Genomic DNA, 16,072 nt, shown 5'->3' on the forward strand with positions numbered 1-16,072 from the left:
GTTTAGTGTGGCAAATGAATTTTTATTTCTAGGGTGGGTATGGGTTTCTGATTGGCAAGGGATTTTTTAGGGTTTAGGGTGGGTATGGTTGTTTTGGTAGCAAGGGAATTTTTAAGGTTTAGTGTGGGTGTGAATTATTGGGGGCAAGGGATATGTTAGGGTTTTGGGTGGGTATGGGTTTTTGAGTGGTAATGAATAGTTTAGGTGTAGTGTTTGTATGGGTTTTTGGGTGGCAAGGAATTTTTCAGGGTGGTTATGGGTTTTTGGGAGGCAAGTGAAATTTTAGGGTTTAGGGTGGGGTGGATTTTTGGGTGGTGAGGGATTTTTTAGGGTTTAGGCTGGATATGGGTTTTTGGGTGGTAATGAATCATTTAAGTTTCGTGTTTGTATGGGTTTTTGGGTGGAAAGGGATTTTTCAGGATGGGTATGGGTTTTTGGGAGGCAAGTGAATTTTTAAGGTTTAGGGTGCATGTAGGTTTTTGAGTGGTAAGGGATTTTTCAGGAATTAGGATGGGTGTGTGTTTTGAAGTGGCAAAGAAATTTTCAGGGTGGGTATGGGTTTTTGAGAGACAAGTGAATTTTTAGGGTTTAGGCTGGGTGCAGGTTTTTGAGTGGTAAGAGATTTTCTAGGGTTTAGGGTGGGTATGTGTGGCAAGGGAATTTTTAGGGTTTAGGGTGGGTGTGAGATTTTTGGTGGCAAGGGATATTGTACATTTTACAGTGTGTATGGGTTTTTGGGTCGCAAGGGAATTTTTAACGTTTAGGGTGGGTGTGGGTATTTGGGTGGAAGGGATTTTTTAGGATTTAGGGTGGGCATGGGTTTTGGGTGGCAAGGGAACATTTAGGGGTTAGGTCTGGTATGGTTTTTTTACGGTGGCAATGAATCATTTAAGGTTCAGTGTTTGTATGGGTATTTGGGTCAAAAGTGATTTTTTACGGTGGGTGTGCATTTTGGGTGCCAAGTGAATTTTTGGGGTTTAGGTGGGTGGGGTTTTTGGGTTTCAATGGAATTTTTTGCATTTAGGATGGGTGCCATATTTTTGGTGGCAAGGGATTTTGTAGGGTTTATGGTGTGAATTGGTTTTTGAGTCTCAAGGGGATTTTTAGGGTTTAGGGTTAGTGTGGGTTTTTGTTCGGCAAGGAATTTTTTAGGGTTTAGGGTGAGTATAGGTTTTTACCTGATAAGGGCTTTTAGGGTTTAGGGTGGGTATGGTAGTTTTGATTGGCAATTACGTTTTTAGGGTGGGTGTGGGTATTTGGGTGGTAAGGGATTTTTTAGGGTTTAGGGTAGGTATGGATTTTTGGGTTGCAAGGGAAATTTTAGGGTTTAGGGTGGGTATGGGATTTTAGGTGCAAGGGAATTTTTAGGGTTTAGTGTGTGTATCGGTTTTTGGGTGGCAAGGGAGATTTCAGCATTTAGGATGGGTATGGCAAAGGAATTTTTAATGTTTAGAGTGGGTGTGGATTTTTGGGTGGTAAGGAATTTCTTAGGGTTTAGGGTGGGTATGGGTTTTTGAATGATAAGGGAATTTTTAGGGATTAGAGTGGATGTGTGTTTTTGGGTGGTAAGGTACTTTTCGGGATTAGGTTGGGTATGTTTTTTTGGGGGCCAGTGAATTTTTATGGAGTTAGGGTAGGTTTGGGTTTTTGGGATGTGAGGGATTTTTCAATGGTAGGGTTTTTGGGTGGTAAGGGAATTTTTGGGGTTAGGGTCACAAGGAACTTTAGAGTTGTAGCATGGGTATCGTTTTTTTGGGTGGTAAGGGAATGTTTAGGGCTTAGAGTGGGTATGGGTCTTTAGGTGGCAAAGGATATTTTAGGGTTTAGGGTGGCAAGGGAATTTTTATTTTTAGGGTAGATATAGGTTTTTGATTGCCAAGGGATTTCTTAGGGTTTAGGGTGGGTATGGATTTTTGGGTGAGAAGGGATTTCTTAGGGTTTAGGCTGGGTATGGGTTTTTGGGTGGTAAAGAATCATTTTAGTGTAGTGTTTGTATGGGTTTTTGGGTGGCGAGGGTTTTTCAGGGTGGGTATGTGTTTTTGGGAGGTAAGTGAATTTTTAGGTTTTAGGGTGGGTGTAGGTTTGAGTGGTAAGGGATTTTTCAGCATTTGGGATGGGTGTGGGTTTTTTAGTGGCAAAGGAATTTTTAAGGTTTAGAATGGGTCTGGATATTTGGGGGAAGGGACATTTATGGTTTTGGGTGGGTATGGGTTTTTGGATGATAAGGGAATTTTTAGGGATTAGAGGGGATGTGTGTTTTTGGGTGGTAAGGTACTTTTTCGGGTTTAGGTTGGGTATAGTTTTTTGGATGGCCAGTGAATTTTTATGGGCTTAGGGTGGGTGTGGGTTTTTGGGAGGTGAGGGATTTTTTAAGGTTAGGGTAGGTATGGGTTTTTGGGTGGTAAGGGATTTTTGGGGTAGGGTCGCAAGGAATTTTTAGGTTTTAGTGTGAGTTTTGTTTTTTTGGGTGGTAAGGGAATGTTTAGGGCTTAGGGTGGGTATGGGTTTTTGGGTGACAAGGGATTTGTTAAGGTTTAGGGTGGCAAGGAAATTTTTATTTCTAGGGTGGTTATGGGTTTCTGATTGACAAGGGATTTTTTAGGGTGGGTATGTTTTTTTGGTGGCAAGGGAATTTTTAAGGTTTAGTGTGGGTGTGGGTTTATGGGGGCACGGGAAATGTTTTGGTTTCAGTTGGGTATGGACTTTTGGGTGGTAAGGAATGTTTGGGGTTTAGGCTGGGTATGGGTTTTTTTGGGTGGTAATGGATCGTTTAGGTGTAGTGTTTGTATGGGTTTGTAGGTGGCAAGGGATTTTTCAGGGGGTGCATGGGTTTTTGGGAGGCAAGTGAATTTTTAGGGTTTAGGGTGGCTGTAGGATTTTGAGCGGTAAGAGATTTTTTAGGGTTTAGGGTGGTTATGGGTTTCTGATTGACAAGAGATTTTTTAGGGTTTAGGGTGGGTATGGTTTTTGGGTGACAAGGGAATTTTTAAGGTTTAGGGTGGGTGTGGGTTTTTGGGGGCAAGGGAAATGTTATGGTTTCAGTTGGGTATGGATTTTTTGGTGGTAAGGAATTTTTGGGGGTTTACGGTGGGTATGGGTTTTTTGGGTGGTAATGGATCGTTTAGGTGTAGTGTTTGTATGGGTTTGTAGGTGGCAATGATTTTTCAGGTTGTGCATGGGTTTTTGGGAGGCATGTGAATTTTTAGGGTTTAGGGTGGTTGTAGGTTTTTGAGCGGTAAGATTTTTTAGGGTTTAGGGTGGTATAGATTTTATGGGTTTCAAGGGAATTTTTTGTGTTTAGGGTGGGTGTGAGATTTTTGGTGGCAAGGGATATTGTATATTTTGCAGTGTGTATGTGTTTTTGGGTCGCAAGGGTTTTTAAGTTTTAGGGTGGGTGTGGGTATTTGGGTGGAAAGGGTTTTTTTAGGATTTAGGGTGGGCTTGGGTGTTTGGTGGCAAGGGAATATTTAGGGGTTAGGGCTGGTAAGAGTGTTTTAGGTGGCAATGAATCATTTAACGTTTAGTGTTTGTATGGGTATTTTGGTCACAAGGGATTTTTATGGTGGGTGTGGGTTTTTGGGTGGCAAGTGAATTTTTGGGGTTTAGGTGGGTGTAGGTTTTTAAGGGGACTTGGGGATGTCTATGATCTTACACATTCTCTTTGGCATCCGTGGCAATATTATAGTCACACACCATCTCTGTAGGGACCTCAACATCTCTATAATCACACACTATCTCTTTGGGGACCTCGACCTCTCTATAATCACACACTATCTTTGTGGGGACCTGGGCATGTCTATAATCACACACTATCTCTGTGGGGACCTGGGCATGTCTATAATCACACACTATCTCTGTGGGGACCTGGGCATGTCTATAATCACACTCATTCTCTTTGGTGACAATGGTAATACTTATAGTCACACACCATCTCTGTGGGGACTTGAGCATTCTTGTAATTACATACAAGCTCTGTTTTGGCTTGAGCATCATCAGCTTTGCATTCTCTGTATGGGGCTTTGTGAATACTGAAAAGTAGTAAAGTTGGACTTTTGGTCTAAACTTACATTTGTGAAACTGAAAAGTAGAAAAGTTAGATTTTTTTTGTCTAGTTTACCTTTGTGAACCGGGCCCTATTTTAATGAGGACTTGAACACAATCACTTTCATGCACTATCTATGTGGGGACTTAAACATCGCTATAATAACACATTATCATTGTGGGGACTTAAACTACACTGTAATAACACACTATCTTTGAGGGGACTTGAAAAACCCTTTAATAGCACACCATTTTTGTGGGGACTTTAACTTCTCTATGATAAAACCCTATCTCTGTGGGGACTTAAACATGGCTATAATAACATATCATCTCTGTGGGGACTTGAGCATTCCTTTAATTACACGCAAAACATCATAAGCTTCACACTCTTCATAGTGGGATTTAAGCTTTGAATGTACACACTATTTCTATGGAGACTTAAACACAATGATCTTCACCGACTATCTCTGTGAGGACTTGAACACCTATTTTGGCAAAAATGTAAACAGCTAATAAAGCTCTGGGTTCCACTTGACCATATTCCTTAGTTCCGCATGTTAATTTCTTTACGTATTAGTTCCCTTATCTCCTAAGATTTTAAGCACTGATAAATAGGTTAAATACAGCTTTAAGGGTCTTTCTTTGAGCATGATATCAAATCAAATCAAAAATTTCTTTATTCGTCCTTTCAGAAAAGGCCATAAAAGATACAATTTAAAACAGATATGTGATAAAATTCCTCATAAAATCCCATCAATTTAAAATTCATCACAGACAGGAATGATCACAGTGGTTTCAATTTATATAATTAAAGTGGCAGTGCAAGGAAGATATCATGGTTAGGAGCATCAATTATAATCAGTTTAACAGTAAGTCAACTAAATTAAATTACCCCAAGTTCGGTCTATGTCGCATAATGTACTGTAGGAGGTTAGAAACAATGTAAACCAGCCCTTCCCCCTCGAGTGACTGTAAGAAAAGTAGAGCTGGGCGACAGGTGCGGAAGCCCAGACGTTTTAATAGGGGGATTAGTAGATTTCTCCGTTGGTCCATGTAATATTTACAGAAGAAAATGGTGTGGATGGTAGATTGGGAAGAACTCTCATCACATGGGCAGGGCGGCAATATTTTAGCCCAATTATTCCTCAACGGAAAGGCCACCAAGCGATGAAAAAGATTCAGTCTAAACATAACTAAAAGAAACAGTTCGTAAGAAGTTATAGTATAGGTTAGGTAAGGCTGAATCCCAAAGACCGTCTGGACTGTTAGGCTGTGCCTAGCTGTTTGTTTCATAACCTCTAAGTTGAGTCTTAGGTCTTCAAGATGGTTAAAACAAAGTTTATAGAAAACCTTTCTTGTTAACACCTGGATCTGGATAGGGTTATGGTAATATTTTGCCAACCCTAAATCAGTTAGAAATTTTTTGACATAGACTAGCCATCTAGATCTATGGACATTATCAAGGCCCTTACAGTCTTGAATAATTTTTTGGGTGAAGACTGTTTGTTCTGACGACCAGATTCGGTGCCATAGTAGCAGAGGCTGGATTCTCGCCAGGTCTGTCACATAAGGAAGACCCAGTTCCAGATGGCAGGAATAGTTAGCGGCTGTAGTTGGTAAGGCGAGAAGATATTTCAAAAAGCCATTCTCTACTGTCTGAATGGGGCCCACAGCTGCATGTCCCCATACACCTGCTCCATATAAGGCCACTGAGATGCATTTGGCTTTATAGATTTTAACCATTTCCACAGGTGTTTTTCTCCCTAGTTTCCTAGAGAAATTTACAAGTGCGGAAGTGGTTCTTGCAAATTGCAGTTTTCTCACTTCAACTGCCGGTTTCCAGCTTAGTTTTTCATCGATCATGACACCGAGATAGGGATATTTGTCAGTGGTTAATAATCTTTCTTTGTTCAAATAAATGGGCCTAGTTTTGTTTTTCCTGCCAACACCAGCCTTCATAACGAAAGTTTTCCCGATGTTGACTTTAAGATCCAAGGTGGCCATAAATAGTGCGTAGCTACTTAGAGCCCTCTGAAGTTCATTGGGTGTACGAGCCAATATCACCGCATCGTCGGCGTACAAAAGAGCTGGTACGCGGCGATTTGCTACCATAGGAAGGTCCTGAGCTCCTCTCAACATCTCCCTCTTCAGACCATTGGTGTAGAGGGTGAATAGAAATGGAGCCAGTACACAGCCTTGCCTCACGCCCTTCTCCACCCCAAACGACACAGTGAGTTCTCCGGTGATTCCAAACCTTACTCTGGCTGTTGCGTTAGCATAAAGTTCCCTGATAAAAGTTACTACAGTCTGTTCCACCCCTAGATCTAATAGGATGGACCAGAGTTTGGAGTGGCTAACACAATCGAATGCGGCTGACAAATCTACGTAAACCATGTAAAGAGCTCCAGCCTTGATGTTGACATATTTATCAACCAATAATGATAAATTCAAGGCTTGGTCTATGGTCCCCAGACCTTCACGGAACCCATATTGTAAGTCGGATAGAATGTTATTTTCCGCTGCCCACTCCTGCAAACGATCAAGTAGTATCCTGCCCATCATTTTTCCCGTGGAATCTAATAGGGAGATCGGGCGGTAGCAGGAGGGTAAGTTCCTATCTCCTTTCTTGAAGATAGGAACTAGTATAGATTGCTTCCAGGATTCCGGAATGCCAATAGTAGACAGCGCATTAAAGGCCCTGGTCAAAAGGGGAATCCAGAGCTCAGAGTAGATTTTGAAGAAGTCTATTGGGACACCATCAGGGCCCGGGGCCTTCCCTTTCTTACTTGCGTTTAAAGCCCGTGCGACCTGGTCACATGTAATAGACAGATCAATGGGGAAAGTCGAAGGCTGTTGGCGAGAAAAATCATTGTCTCTAGGTGCGATCGATAACGGATTAGTCATAAAAAAAATTACAAAATGCTCTACCCACTCTCTTTCATCTATTGCGACCTCTACACTTGGAAGACTACTCTTATCCATCAAAAAAGGTGTTTTTACCACCTTCCAGAAGCCGGCACTATTATTACTAAGACAGCTCTCATGTAGTTGGTCCCAGAGTTGTCTTTTTAATTCCAATTTCCTTTCCTTTATGGCAACATTATAGGCCCTCCTTAGTTTAGATATTTCTGTGCGGTCCCTGACTTTCTTGTGTAAAGCAAGTTTTAGATTAGAATAGGCTACTGTGCACGTGTGGTTAAACCATCCCTGTCTGTTCCTTGTGGAATAGTTCTTTTTTGCCAATAGGGCTTTTTTTACGGTCTGTATCACAGTGCCAAAGTTAATAATAACGTCTGCGTCTGAAGTAGTCAAATCCAGACATTTCATAACAGACAAGTATGCTTCAGTGACCACTGTATTAACAGTTTCAATTGGGTCAACTAAAGCCCACTTGAGAGAGTAGCCATTAAGTCTAGCTAGTTCTAAATTGCTTTGGTCAAGAACGCTAGGGAATTTGGTATCGGGCCTAATGGAAAGAAAAAAAGTAATACTAAGAGGGTAGTGGTCGCTCAATACGGTCTGGTGAATGTTAAAAATAGTATCCCTCATTATCGAACCATTTGAAAACAAAATGAAATCGATAGTGGAATTACATCCCCTCCCATGATAGGTGGGGGCCAGCATCGTATTTCCATTAGCTAGTTTGTTCGCAATTCTCAAATCTAGCTTAAAAATTATTTCATTTAGTGAGCTACCAAGAGTCGAGTGGGTGAAATGTGGAATGGGATTATCGTCCTCGTCATTTAAACCACATAAAAAAGGATTGGAAACACCACAAATAGTCTGGTTAAAATCGCCACCCCATATGATGGTCACCTCTCTGGCTGATTTCTTAATGATAAATAGCATTAAAGAAAAGATGGAATGAATTTTTTCCATTGCGTCTAAATCTGAGAGATTATTATAATAATTGACCAAGAGGAAAGAGTCCCTCGCATTTAATGTGAGGCTAAGAAGCTGGAAGTTGGGGTCGAGTTTTATGACCTTTATCTTTTCCATCTTGATCAGATTTGATATATAGATAGTTAATCCTCCCTTAACCGTGCCAGAATTAGAGTGTTGGGCGGGTGAGAAATATGTTCTATAACCATCCAGATGGGTCACTGTTGTCATCCATGTCTCCTGTAGACACAAAATATGACTCTAATTGTTTGGACAAGCCCTTTATTCTTTCTAATAATGGGAGGACGAATGATTTGACTAATAATTCCAATCGACCCGTAATTTCGTTCATTATTGGGTCGTAGTTGCAAGGGTGTAGCTGAGTGTCGGGGCCTGACTGAGTGTCAGGGCCTTTTATTTGTTTAGCAGGTGAAAGACAGTCAATAACGGTGTTTCCCGCTTGATTAAGCTTATTATTAGCAGGTGTATTGATTTTGTTGTAATTCTTCGCTCCCCTCTTTCTTTTTTTCAGGGGAGGAGGGCCTGTAGTAGTAACCCTTCTACCCTTCTTCCCTTGGGGGCCTGTGACAGTGGCCCTAGAAGGCGATAGGACCAATGTTGTACAATCAGAGGAAGGATTAGAATGAGATTTGGAAGCAGGCGAAATTAAGTGAATGTGGGATTGTGTCAAGGGGGTAGAGTCACGGGCGGGTGAAGAAGTTCTAGAAACATTCGGAGAATCATGTATTACACACGGAACAGGTATTGTAGGGTTCGGAGATACAGCCAGTTGAATAGGTCCAAGCGAGGAGCGTTTGTTATGTACATGTTCAGCCGATAGGCGTCTCTCCACTATGGCAATCTCCTTTTCGAGAACTGAGGCAGCCCTGGTAATAAAATTATCCAAGGTGCCTCGCACTGAACCGCCCAACAATGAGGCTCTACTCTTCGAAATACGTGTTGACATTGTGTCTGTTTAGTTGGTCAGCTCTAGATGATCAATGCAGATGATACAGTCAATGACATACAGTGCTATGCACAATGATCAGTCCCGGACTTACCAAAGAGATAAGATAGTCACAGTACAGAAATGTATTACAAGTACCTTTTGTTACGGTGCCGGATCTCAGGGAATGGGCCCAGCCCAGCCTCTTCCTGCCCCTGACGGCCACAGACGGCCCACCCTTTGCCCGGGCTTAGCCCGTGCGCGAGCCCGCGACGCGGGGTGTGGGGCTGATTTTAAAGCGCCTCCGGCCGCTGGAATGATGACGCTGCTTCCGGGATGTAGGAGCCGGGGAGCCTGGGTGTTGTAGTCCTCTCTCGCCCTCCCTCCACACTGCGGACACGGAGTTCTCTAACGCGGCGGCGGGAGGGGGGGGGACACAGCAGGAGCAGCAACGGTGACGGAGCACAGAGGTGAGCAGGCTGTGCGTAGAAATTCCAGCAAGGACAGCTTAGGGAGCCAGAGCTATGATATGATATTTTCTGGCACATTAACATAATCTGTCTATAATGTATACCCCTAGTATATATGCAGCAATTCATATATGAATAGATTATAATGTTGTTTGTGTATATTGTTGATAAAATAAACATTTAGCCATGTGCCTTCGACTGTATTCATTCACAAATAGTGTTACGGACTAGGTCCCCACAAGGATGGTAGCATGTGTTCAAGTCTCCATAAGTATGGTGCTGTGCGCACGATTAAATAACAATATATTTGCAAATTTGAAGCAGGGTCCTGTATCATGAATTTTTTCTTAACGTTTTTCTGTTATTAGTGTATTTTAAAAACATTGGGAAAGGTTAGTCCCCACAAGGCAGGTATTCACACATAGTCCCCACAAGGATGGTAATGTGTGTGTGTGCGTGTGCGTGTGTGTGTTTTACTATCCTTGTGGGGACTTGGGTGTGATAACACACTCACGCTGTGGGGACTTGATTGCACTGTGGGGGACCTGAACCCAGGTCCCCACAAGGCAATGTTTTCTAAATTATAAAAAATGACTTCAGGTACATCTGTGTCAATTTTTACTACTAAAAAAAAATGTCTTGTGGTGACCTGTGTTTCATCAAGTGTGTTTATTTTTTTGCTCTGCCCCTGTAGGCAGGTGGTGGTACTGCAGTCTTAAACGCACTTTGCATTTAAAGACACATTGCTCACTTGAAACACATGCTAGCAGCAGAAAGGACAGATATTGCGAAGGGAGAGCTGAAGAATCCTGCATATATCCAAACATTTGTCATGCAAATTAAGCTTTTCTCTGTTTATTAAAAAAAAAAAAAAAACTTACAAAAGGTAATCAAATTTAAACTTCTTGTGTCTTAAAATTGTTAGTGGTTTTATAAACATTACTAAAAACAATTTGCATCTGTTTTGAATCCCAGAATACTTCACTATTGCCGTATGATCCTTATCTGCAATTAAAGAAAGATGATGCACTGCACTGCGATGCAATATGAAATGATCTGATTATTTTTTGCAAATATCCTAAATACATCAATTCCTATTGTTACATTTTAAAGCTTGTAACAGGAATTCAGTCTTTATATTGCTTTGCATCTCTTCACATATTAATACACATTATGGTATATGTTCTTTTAAATGATGGCTAGATGAGTGAGAGACACTTGCACTGCACTAAGTGCTATGTGCTCGCGGCCACTGACCTGAAGCAATGTTATTCCCACAGCATTTGGAAGTATATTTTTTTACAAGAAAGGCATGTCCTTAAAACATTTGTGAAGTTCTTAGAAGATATATCCAAATATCACCATAATATATATTTTGATGGGTTTAAAGAGCAGACCAATATGCAGTTTGATATCAGTGCATGACAGATTCACTAATTTCAGTTCAAAATCACTTCACAATTTAAAGTTGGGTCCCATGCTCTCCATGCCACTGGATTCATGCGAGCCTGGCTGATGAGGGGTGATACCTAGTATGCTGGTTACCAGTCCAGGGAGGACAGGGTCAAGACTGATTTGCATATGGCTGGGTCTAAACTGGAATGGCATGGGAAGCACAAAAATGATGGATTTAGGCCCAGATCTCTGTATTGGGGGTGAATGCATGACATTGTTCAGCATCTGTCAATCAATTGTTTTTTGCATTAAAATGTATTTACGTTGGGCAACCAGAAGTATTTATATATAGATAGATAGATAGATAGATAGATAGATAGATAGATATTCACAATAGTAGTACTCAGTGAGAGCCACATATAACATCAGTAGCCTTTGTGATTTACAGACACTCCGATTCTGGGCATTCACATTAGAGACACTTTATGCAATGCTCTGTGTCGTCATGAACAATCTTTACAATCCTGAACAGTCCTTCAAACCAACACAGTTGGATCTGAGACACTGGCCCTATTGCCTTATTCACATGTATACCTCTCCTTGGGATGATCTTCTCACTGACATCGGGTGTGCTCTTTTTCACTGGCACAAAGCAAATCTTTCAAATTTTTAAATATTTTTGCCAAGTGAGAGAGGAGGAGGTAACTTAGGGGCGTTGGTGTCTGTAAAGGGAGCAGGGTTTTCAGCACATCAATATATGACAAGCCATGGGGTGGCTTTGGTGAGTAAAGCCATGGACAGGGGCTTGACTCTTTGGCTGCCACTTCCTGAGAGCTACTCCTGCCCTGCTTCACAAAAGTAAAAGCAGAAGCATTTGACAATAGCACATAAGCCTCAGGGATGTTGCAAAACATGTGATGGATATCAGCTGTGCAGAGCCTCGAGACAGATGCCAGAATCCAACTCTGGAAAGGGGTTTCCAGTTCACCTTGCCTTTTAACATTAGGTCTTCAAATGATGACTATGTGAAGAGAGGTGATGGACTGTGACACAGAGTGGCACCTTGGAAATTGGCTGATACGACAAAGTGACCTCTTCATTCAAACTCCACAGTCTCCTCAGTAATACACTATCAGGGCTAGTACAGATGAATTCACCGTCATGAAAACCTTTTGTAAATTTTGATAGGCCTAGCACACTGCTCAATGACACATTGCATGTAACAATTGAGAGACTGGAGAGGTATGTGCACAGCTTAAGGCAGTTGTATCTCTGGTACACATCTGTTGAAGTGTGCAGCTCGCTTTAGGGATTTCTCCTGCCTCTGAGAGAAACTCATAGGCCTCTTAATTATGACACTGCCAGAGGATGTCCCAAGGGGCTGGCCACAACCATTGCAAGTTCACCCTTAGCTTGAGCAACCATTGTTGTGCAACAAAAATGCTTTGTGTTTCTACAGCTGAAGACCTCAGCTGCCAAAGTGCTTGATTGAATAGATTTCTATCTCAACTGACATTGACATAATTGAACAATGATCCCACTATTGCAGTGGCTGAGAGCCCCAATCTGTAGGAGCCCTCTCATTTGGTGCAGACGAGCCTTCTTACATTAGAGGTTGTTTTTCAGAGTCAGGAAAGTCACAAAGCATAAAGAGGATGGGGAGAGGATGTAGCCTTACGGCTAGAGCGGTAGACCTCGAGGCTGGGGAACCGGGTTCGAGTCTCAGCAACAACGCTAAAACATCCTGTGATTCCGGGCAAATCACTTAGGGGCTCATGCATCAAGGTATGATTTTGCGAGTCCTTAATTGAAATTATTAAGGGATCGCAAATAAGGACTCGCAAAAGCCTATGCATGTAGGAATGGCTATAAAAATAGCGATTCCTAAACATTCCTAAATTGCGACTTGCAAATTGCGAGTCGCAATTAAGGAATGGCTTCCTATTCATTCCTATGGGCCTACAGGCCCATAAGAATGAATGGGAAATTGCATGCGCAATTTGCGAGTACCAATTGATAATCGCAAATTGCGCATGCAATTTCAAGGGTGCAAGGGTGTCAAAAGGACACCCTGTTGCACCCCTGAAATTGTGGTGTGCACCCATGTTCGCACACACATGCTCCAAGGGCATGTGTGTGTGTAACCTGAAACTTTGTCAAATGCACTTTAGTGCATTTTTCTAAGTTTTTGCAAATTACCGACCAGTTTAATTTCTCGGTAATTTGCGGCCCTAAATAGCGAAATCGCTATTTTAAAGTGCTTCTTGCATTGCATTTAAGGAAACGGAATTTGCGATTCCTTAAATACATTTGCACTTTAGGAAATTGCAAGAAATTGTGATTACCTAAATTGCGCGTCCCCAACACTTTCATGCATCGCAAAACGGCATATTGCGATCGCAAACGCCCGATTTTTGCGAATCGTTGCACTCGCAAAATCCTTTGATGCATGTGCCCCTCAATCTCTGCGTGCCTAACAAAAATGAATTTGTTCTTCTGTAATGAAACTGGTGCTCATGTAAAGTGCTCTGATACCCGTTTTCTCGGGTCTAGTTTGCGCTATATAAAACAAATACAAATAAAAAAAATAAACTACAAACCTGTCACAACCTGCCACCAAATAAATACAGCAAAAGACACACAATTGATGGACGGAATGCAGAACAAATCAAAACATTCACCCCCAGTCAAGAGATCTGGGTTAAATCCATCATTATTTTGCTCACCATGCCACCCCAGGTTAGACCTGGCCATATGCAAATCAGTCTTGACCCTGTGCCTCATGGGAACAGTCCAGCCCGAACTGCCAAGCCAGGTCCTCCCTGGACCGGAAACAAGCATCCTAGGACCGGTTTCGGGGTTTCACCCCTCTTCAGCCAGGATAGCTTGATTCCAGTGGCATAGTGAGCCCAGGATCCACGTCTGGGCATACCTGACGCACCCAGGGCGAGAAAGCAAAAGACACATAATTGATGGACGGAATGCAGAACAAATCAAAACATTCACCCCCAGTCAAGAGATCTGGGTTAAATCCATCATTATTTTGCTCACCATGACACCCCAGTTTAGACCTGGCCATATGCAAATCAGTCTTGACCCTGTGCCTCATGGGAACAGTCCAGCCCGAACTGCCAAGCCAGGTCCTCCCTGGACCGGAAACAAGCATCCTAGGACCGGTTTCAGGGTTTCACCCCTCTTCAGCCAGGATAGCTTGATTCCAGTGGCATAGTGAGCCCAGGATCCACGTCTGGGCATACCTGACGCACCCAGGGCGAGAAAGCAAAAGACACATAATTGATGGACGGAATGCAGAACAAATCAAAACATTCACCCCCAGTCAAGAGATCTGGTTTAAATCCATCATTATTTTGCTCACCATGACACCCCAGTTTAGACCTGGCCATATGCAAATCAGTCTTGACCCTGTGCCTCATGGGAACAGTCCAGCCCGAACTGCCAAGCCAGGTCCTCCCTGGACCGGAAACAAGCATCCTAGGACCGGTTTCGGGGTTTCACCCCTCTTCAGCCAAGATAGCTTGATTTCAGTGGCACAGTGAGCCCAGGACGCACGTCTGGGCATACCTGGCGCACCCAGGGCGAGAAAGCAAAAGACACACAATTGATGGACGGAATGCAGAACAAATCAAAACATTCAACCCCAGTCAAGAGATCTGGGTTAAATCCATCATTATTTTGCTCACCATGACACCCCAGTTTAGACCTGGCCATATGCAAATCAGTCTTGACCCTGCGCCTCATGGGAACAGTCATGTATTCATTATTGCAAGCTCCAAGATCCTTTTCCACCTAAAGGTATAACATAAGTATAACTGTTCCAAAATCCTTGACCAAATAGCAATCTGGCTACAGATATCTCATTTGTGTTCCAAGTCAAGAGGAATAATTTTATTGTTATGCATTGTTTAATGCCAGATATCAATGTATTACCCTTTTCATTCATGTGGATCACTGAGGCAATATAACAACAACATATCATAATAATTTATTATTAGAATCGTAATTTCAAATTTACTGGAACTGTATTTAATAGTACCGCATTTATTAGCCTCAGAGAGGATGAAAGGCTAAGTTGGATACACAGATGCCCGCTATCTATATTGCTTATACTGCACAATACAAAAATAATCTTTGTAATGCACAGAATACTGCATGATTCGAGGTTCAAAGTGATAAGAGACATTTCGCCTTCCATTGGACCCATCAACTAATGGCATATTTTCCTCCAAATTAGAGGTGTAGTGATCATACCCATTCCACGAGTCACTGATCGAAATCAGCAAGGAAATCAGCCCTTTCTACAGGAGATTCAGAGAAATGTTTCCTCTAAAATGGTTTTACAAATGTGCACAAACTATGCTTTTTACAACACATTGTTCCAAAAATGTTGGAAAAATTGGGAGTAATGGGCAATAATATGTGGCATCCAAAATTACCATGGTCTAAATTTACATTGACCGCTATGTGAAACACCCCTGTTATGCCAAACCCATACTATGGGGATATGAAATTAACTACAATTATAACTGTAGGACTTTAAACATCTCAGAACTTTAGTTTATATCATGAACCACAGATGGAGGTAGTTTTACGTATGCATATATGAATCGTCGCCAAAGTACCCCTCTCTTTGCATTGCTCTCAGGAGCATTTTTAGGAAATCAAAACAAACAGTTACAGAAAGATCTAAAGTTCCAAAACAGGAATGTGAGGAATATGAACAAAGAACTGAGCATTTTCCATATTTCTATCTTTCCGTACAATACATATCCTCGCCATATTGAAGGTTGAGGAGCTCAGCAGCGTTCACATGTCCTCGATGATAGAGTGTCAGAGTCCGACCCTCCACAGACCGAATCCAACCCACGGTGACGATACAACCCCTTCTTTACCATTCCAGCCCCTCGATTGGCAGACTGCCTCACCTGGACCGATACAACTTCCTGTTGCGGGTAGCTGGCCCTTTAAGACCCAGGATGAACCACCCGTGACGAGCGTTTGGGGGCGGAGCCTCGGGGCACCGTTGCCCAATAAAGAATGGCCAAGAGGAGAAGAGGGCGGAAGTATCCCGAAGGAGGCAGATGCGGAGCGAGCGGAGGAGAAGACGGAGAAGGACCCGAAGACCGAAGAGACGAGTGTGGAACCAAAGACCGTCAAGCCAGGAGGCCAACGGACCGGCTCTTCGCCCAGCCACTCCCCGGGGGGGACGTGGCTCACCCAGGTGCGGCAGCGCTTGCGAGGGCCGTGGGAGGCGGGTAGGGAGTCCGGAAAGCCGGGGTAGAGGGAAGCCTGCTTCTGCGCAGCTCGCGCTTACATAGAG

At 42.7% G+C, this 16,072-nt stretch overlaps 2 protein-coding genes across 6 annotated transcripts in view; both read left to right on the forward strand.

Moving 5' to 3' along the window:
- LOC146871983 (bystin-like) overlaps positions 1–16,072 on the forward strand; it is a 552,899-nt gene that overhangs the window by 324,738 nt on the left and 212,089 nt on the right. The gene's annotated exons all lie outside the window — the stretch shown is intronic.
- LOC146871984 (uncharacterized) overlaps positions 1–16,072 on the forward strand; it is a 249,209-nt gene that overhangs the window by 227,916 nt on the left and 5,221 nt on the right. The window contains exon 3 of the mRNA XM_085652854.1: positions 15,653–15,973. Coding sequence (XP_085508980.1) covers positions 15,653–15,973 — 321 coding nt within the window. The remainder of the gene's footprint in view (positions 1–15,652; positions 15,974–16,072) is intronic.

The sequence above is a fragment of the Triturus cristatus genome, chromosome 1_1, assembly GCF_964204655.1.
Source record: "Triturus cristatus chromosome 1_1, aTriCri1.1, whole genome shotgun sequence".
In the NCBI taxonomy this organism is placed as follows: domain Eukaryota; kingdom Metazoa; phylum Chordata; class Amphibia; order Caudata; family Salamandridae; genus Triturus; species Triturus cristatus.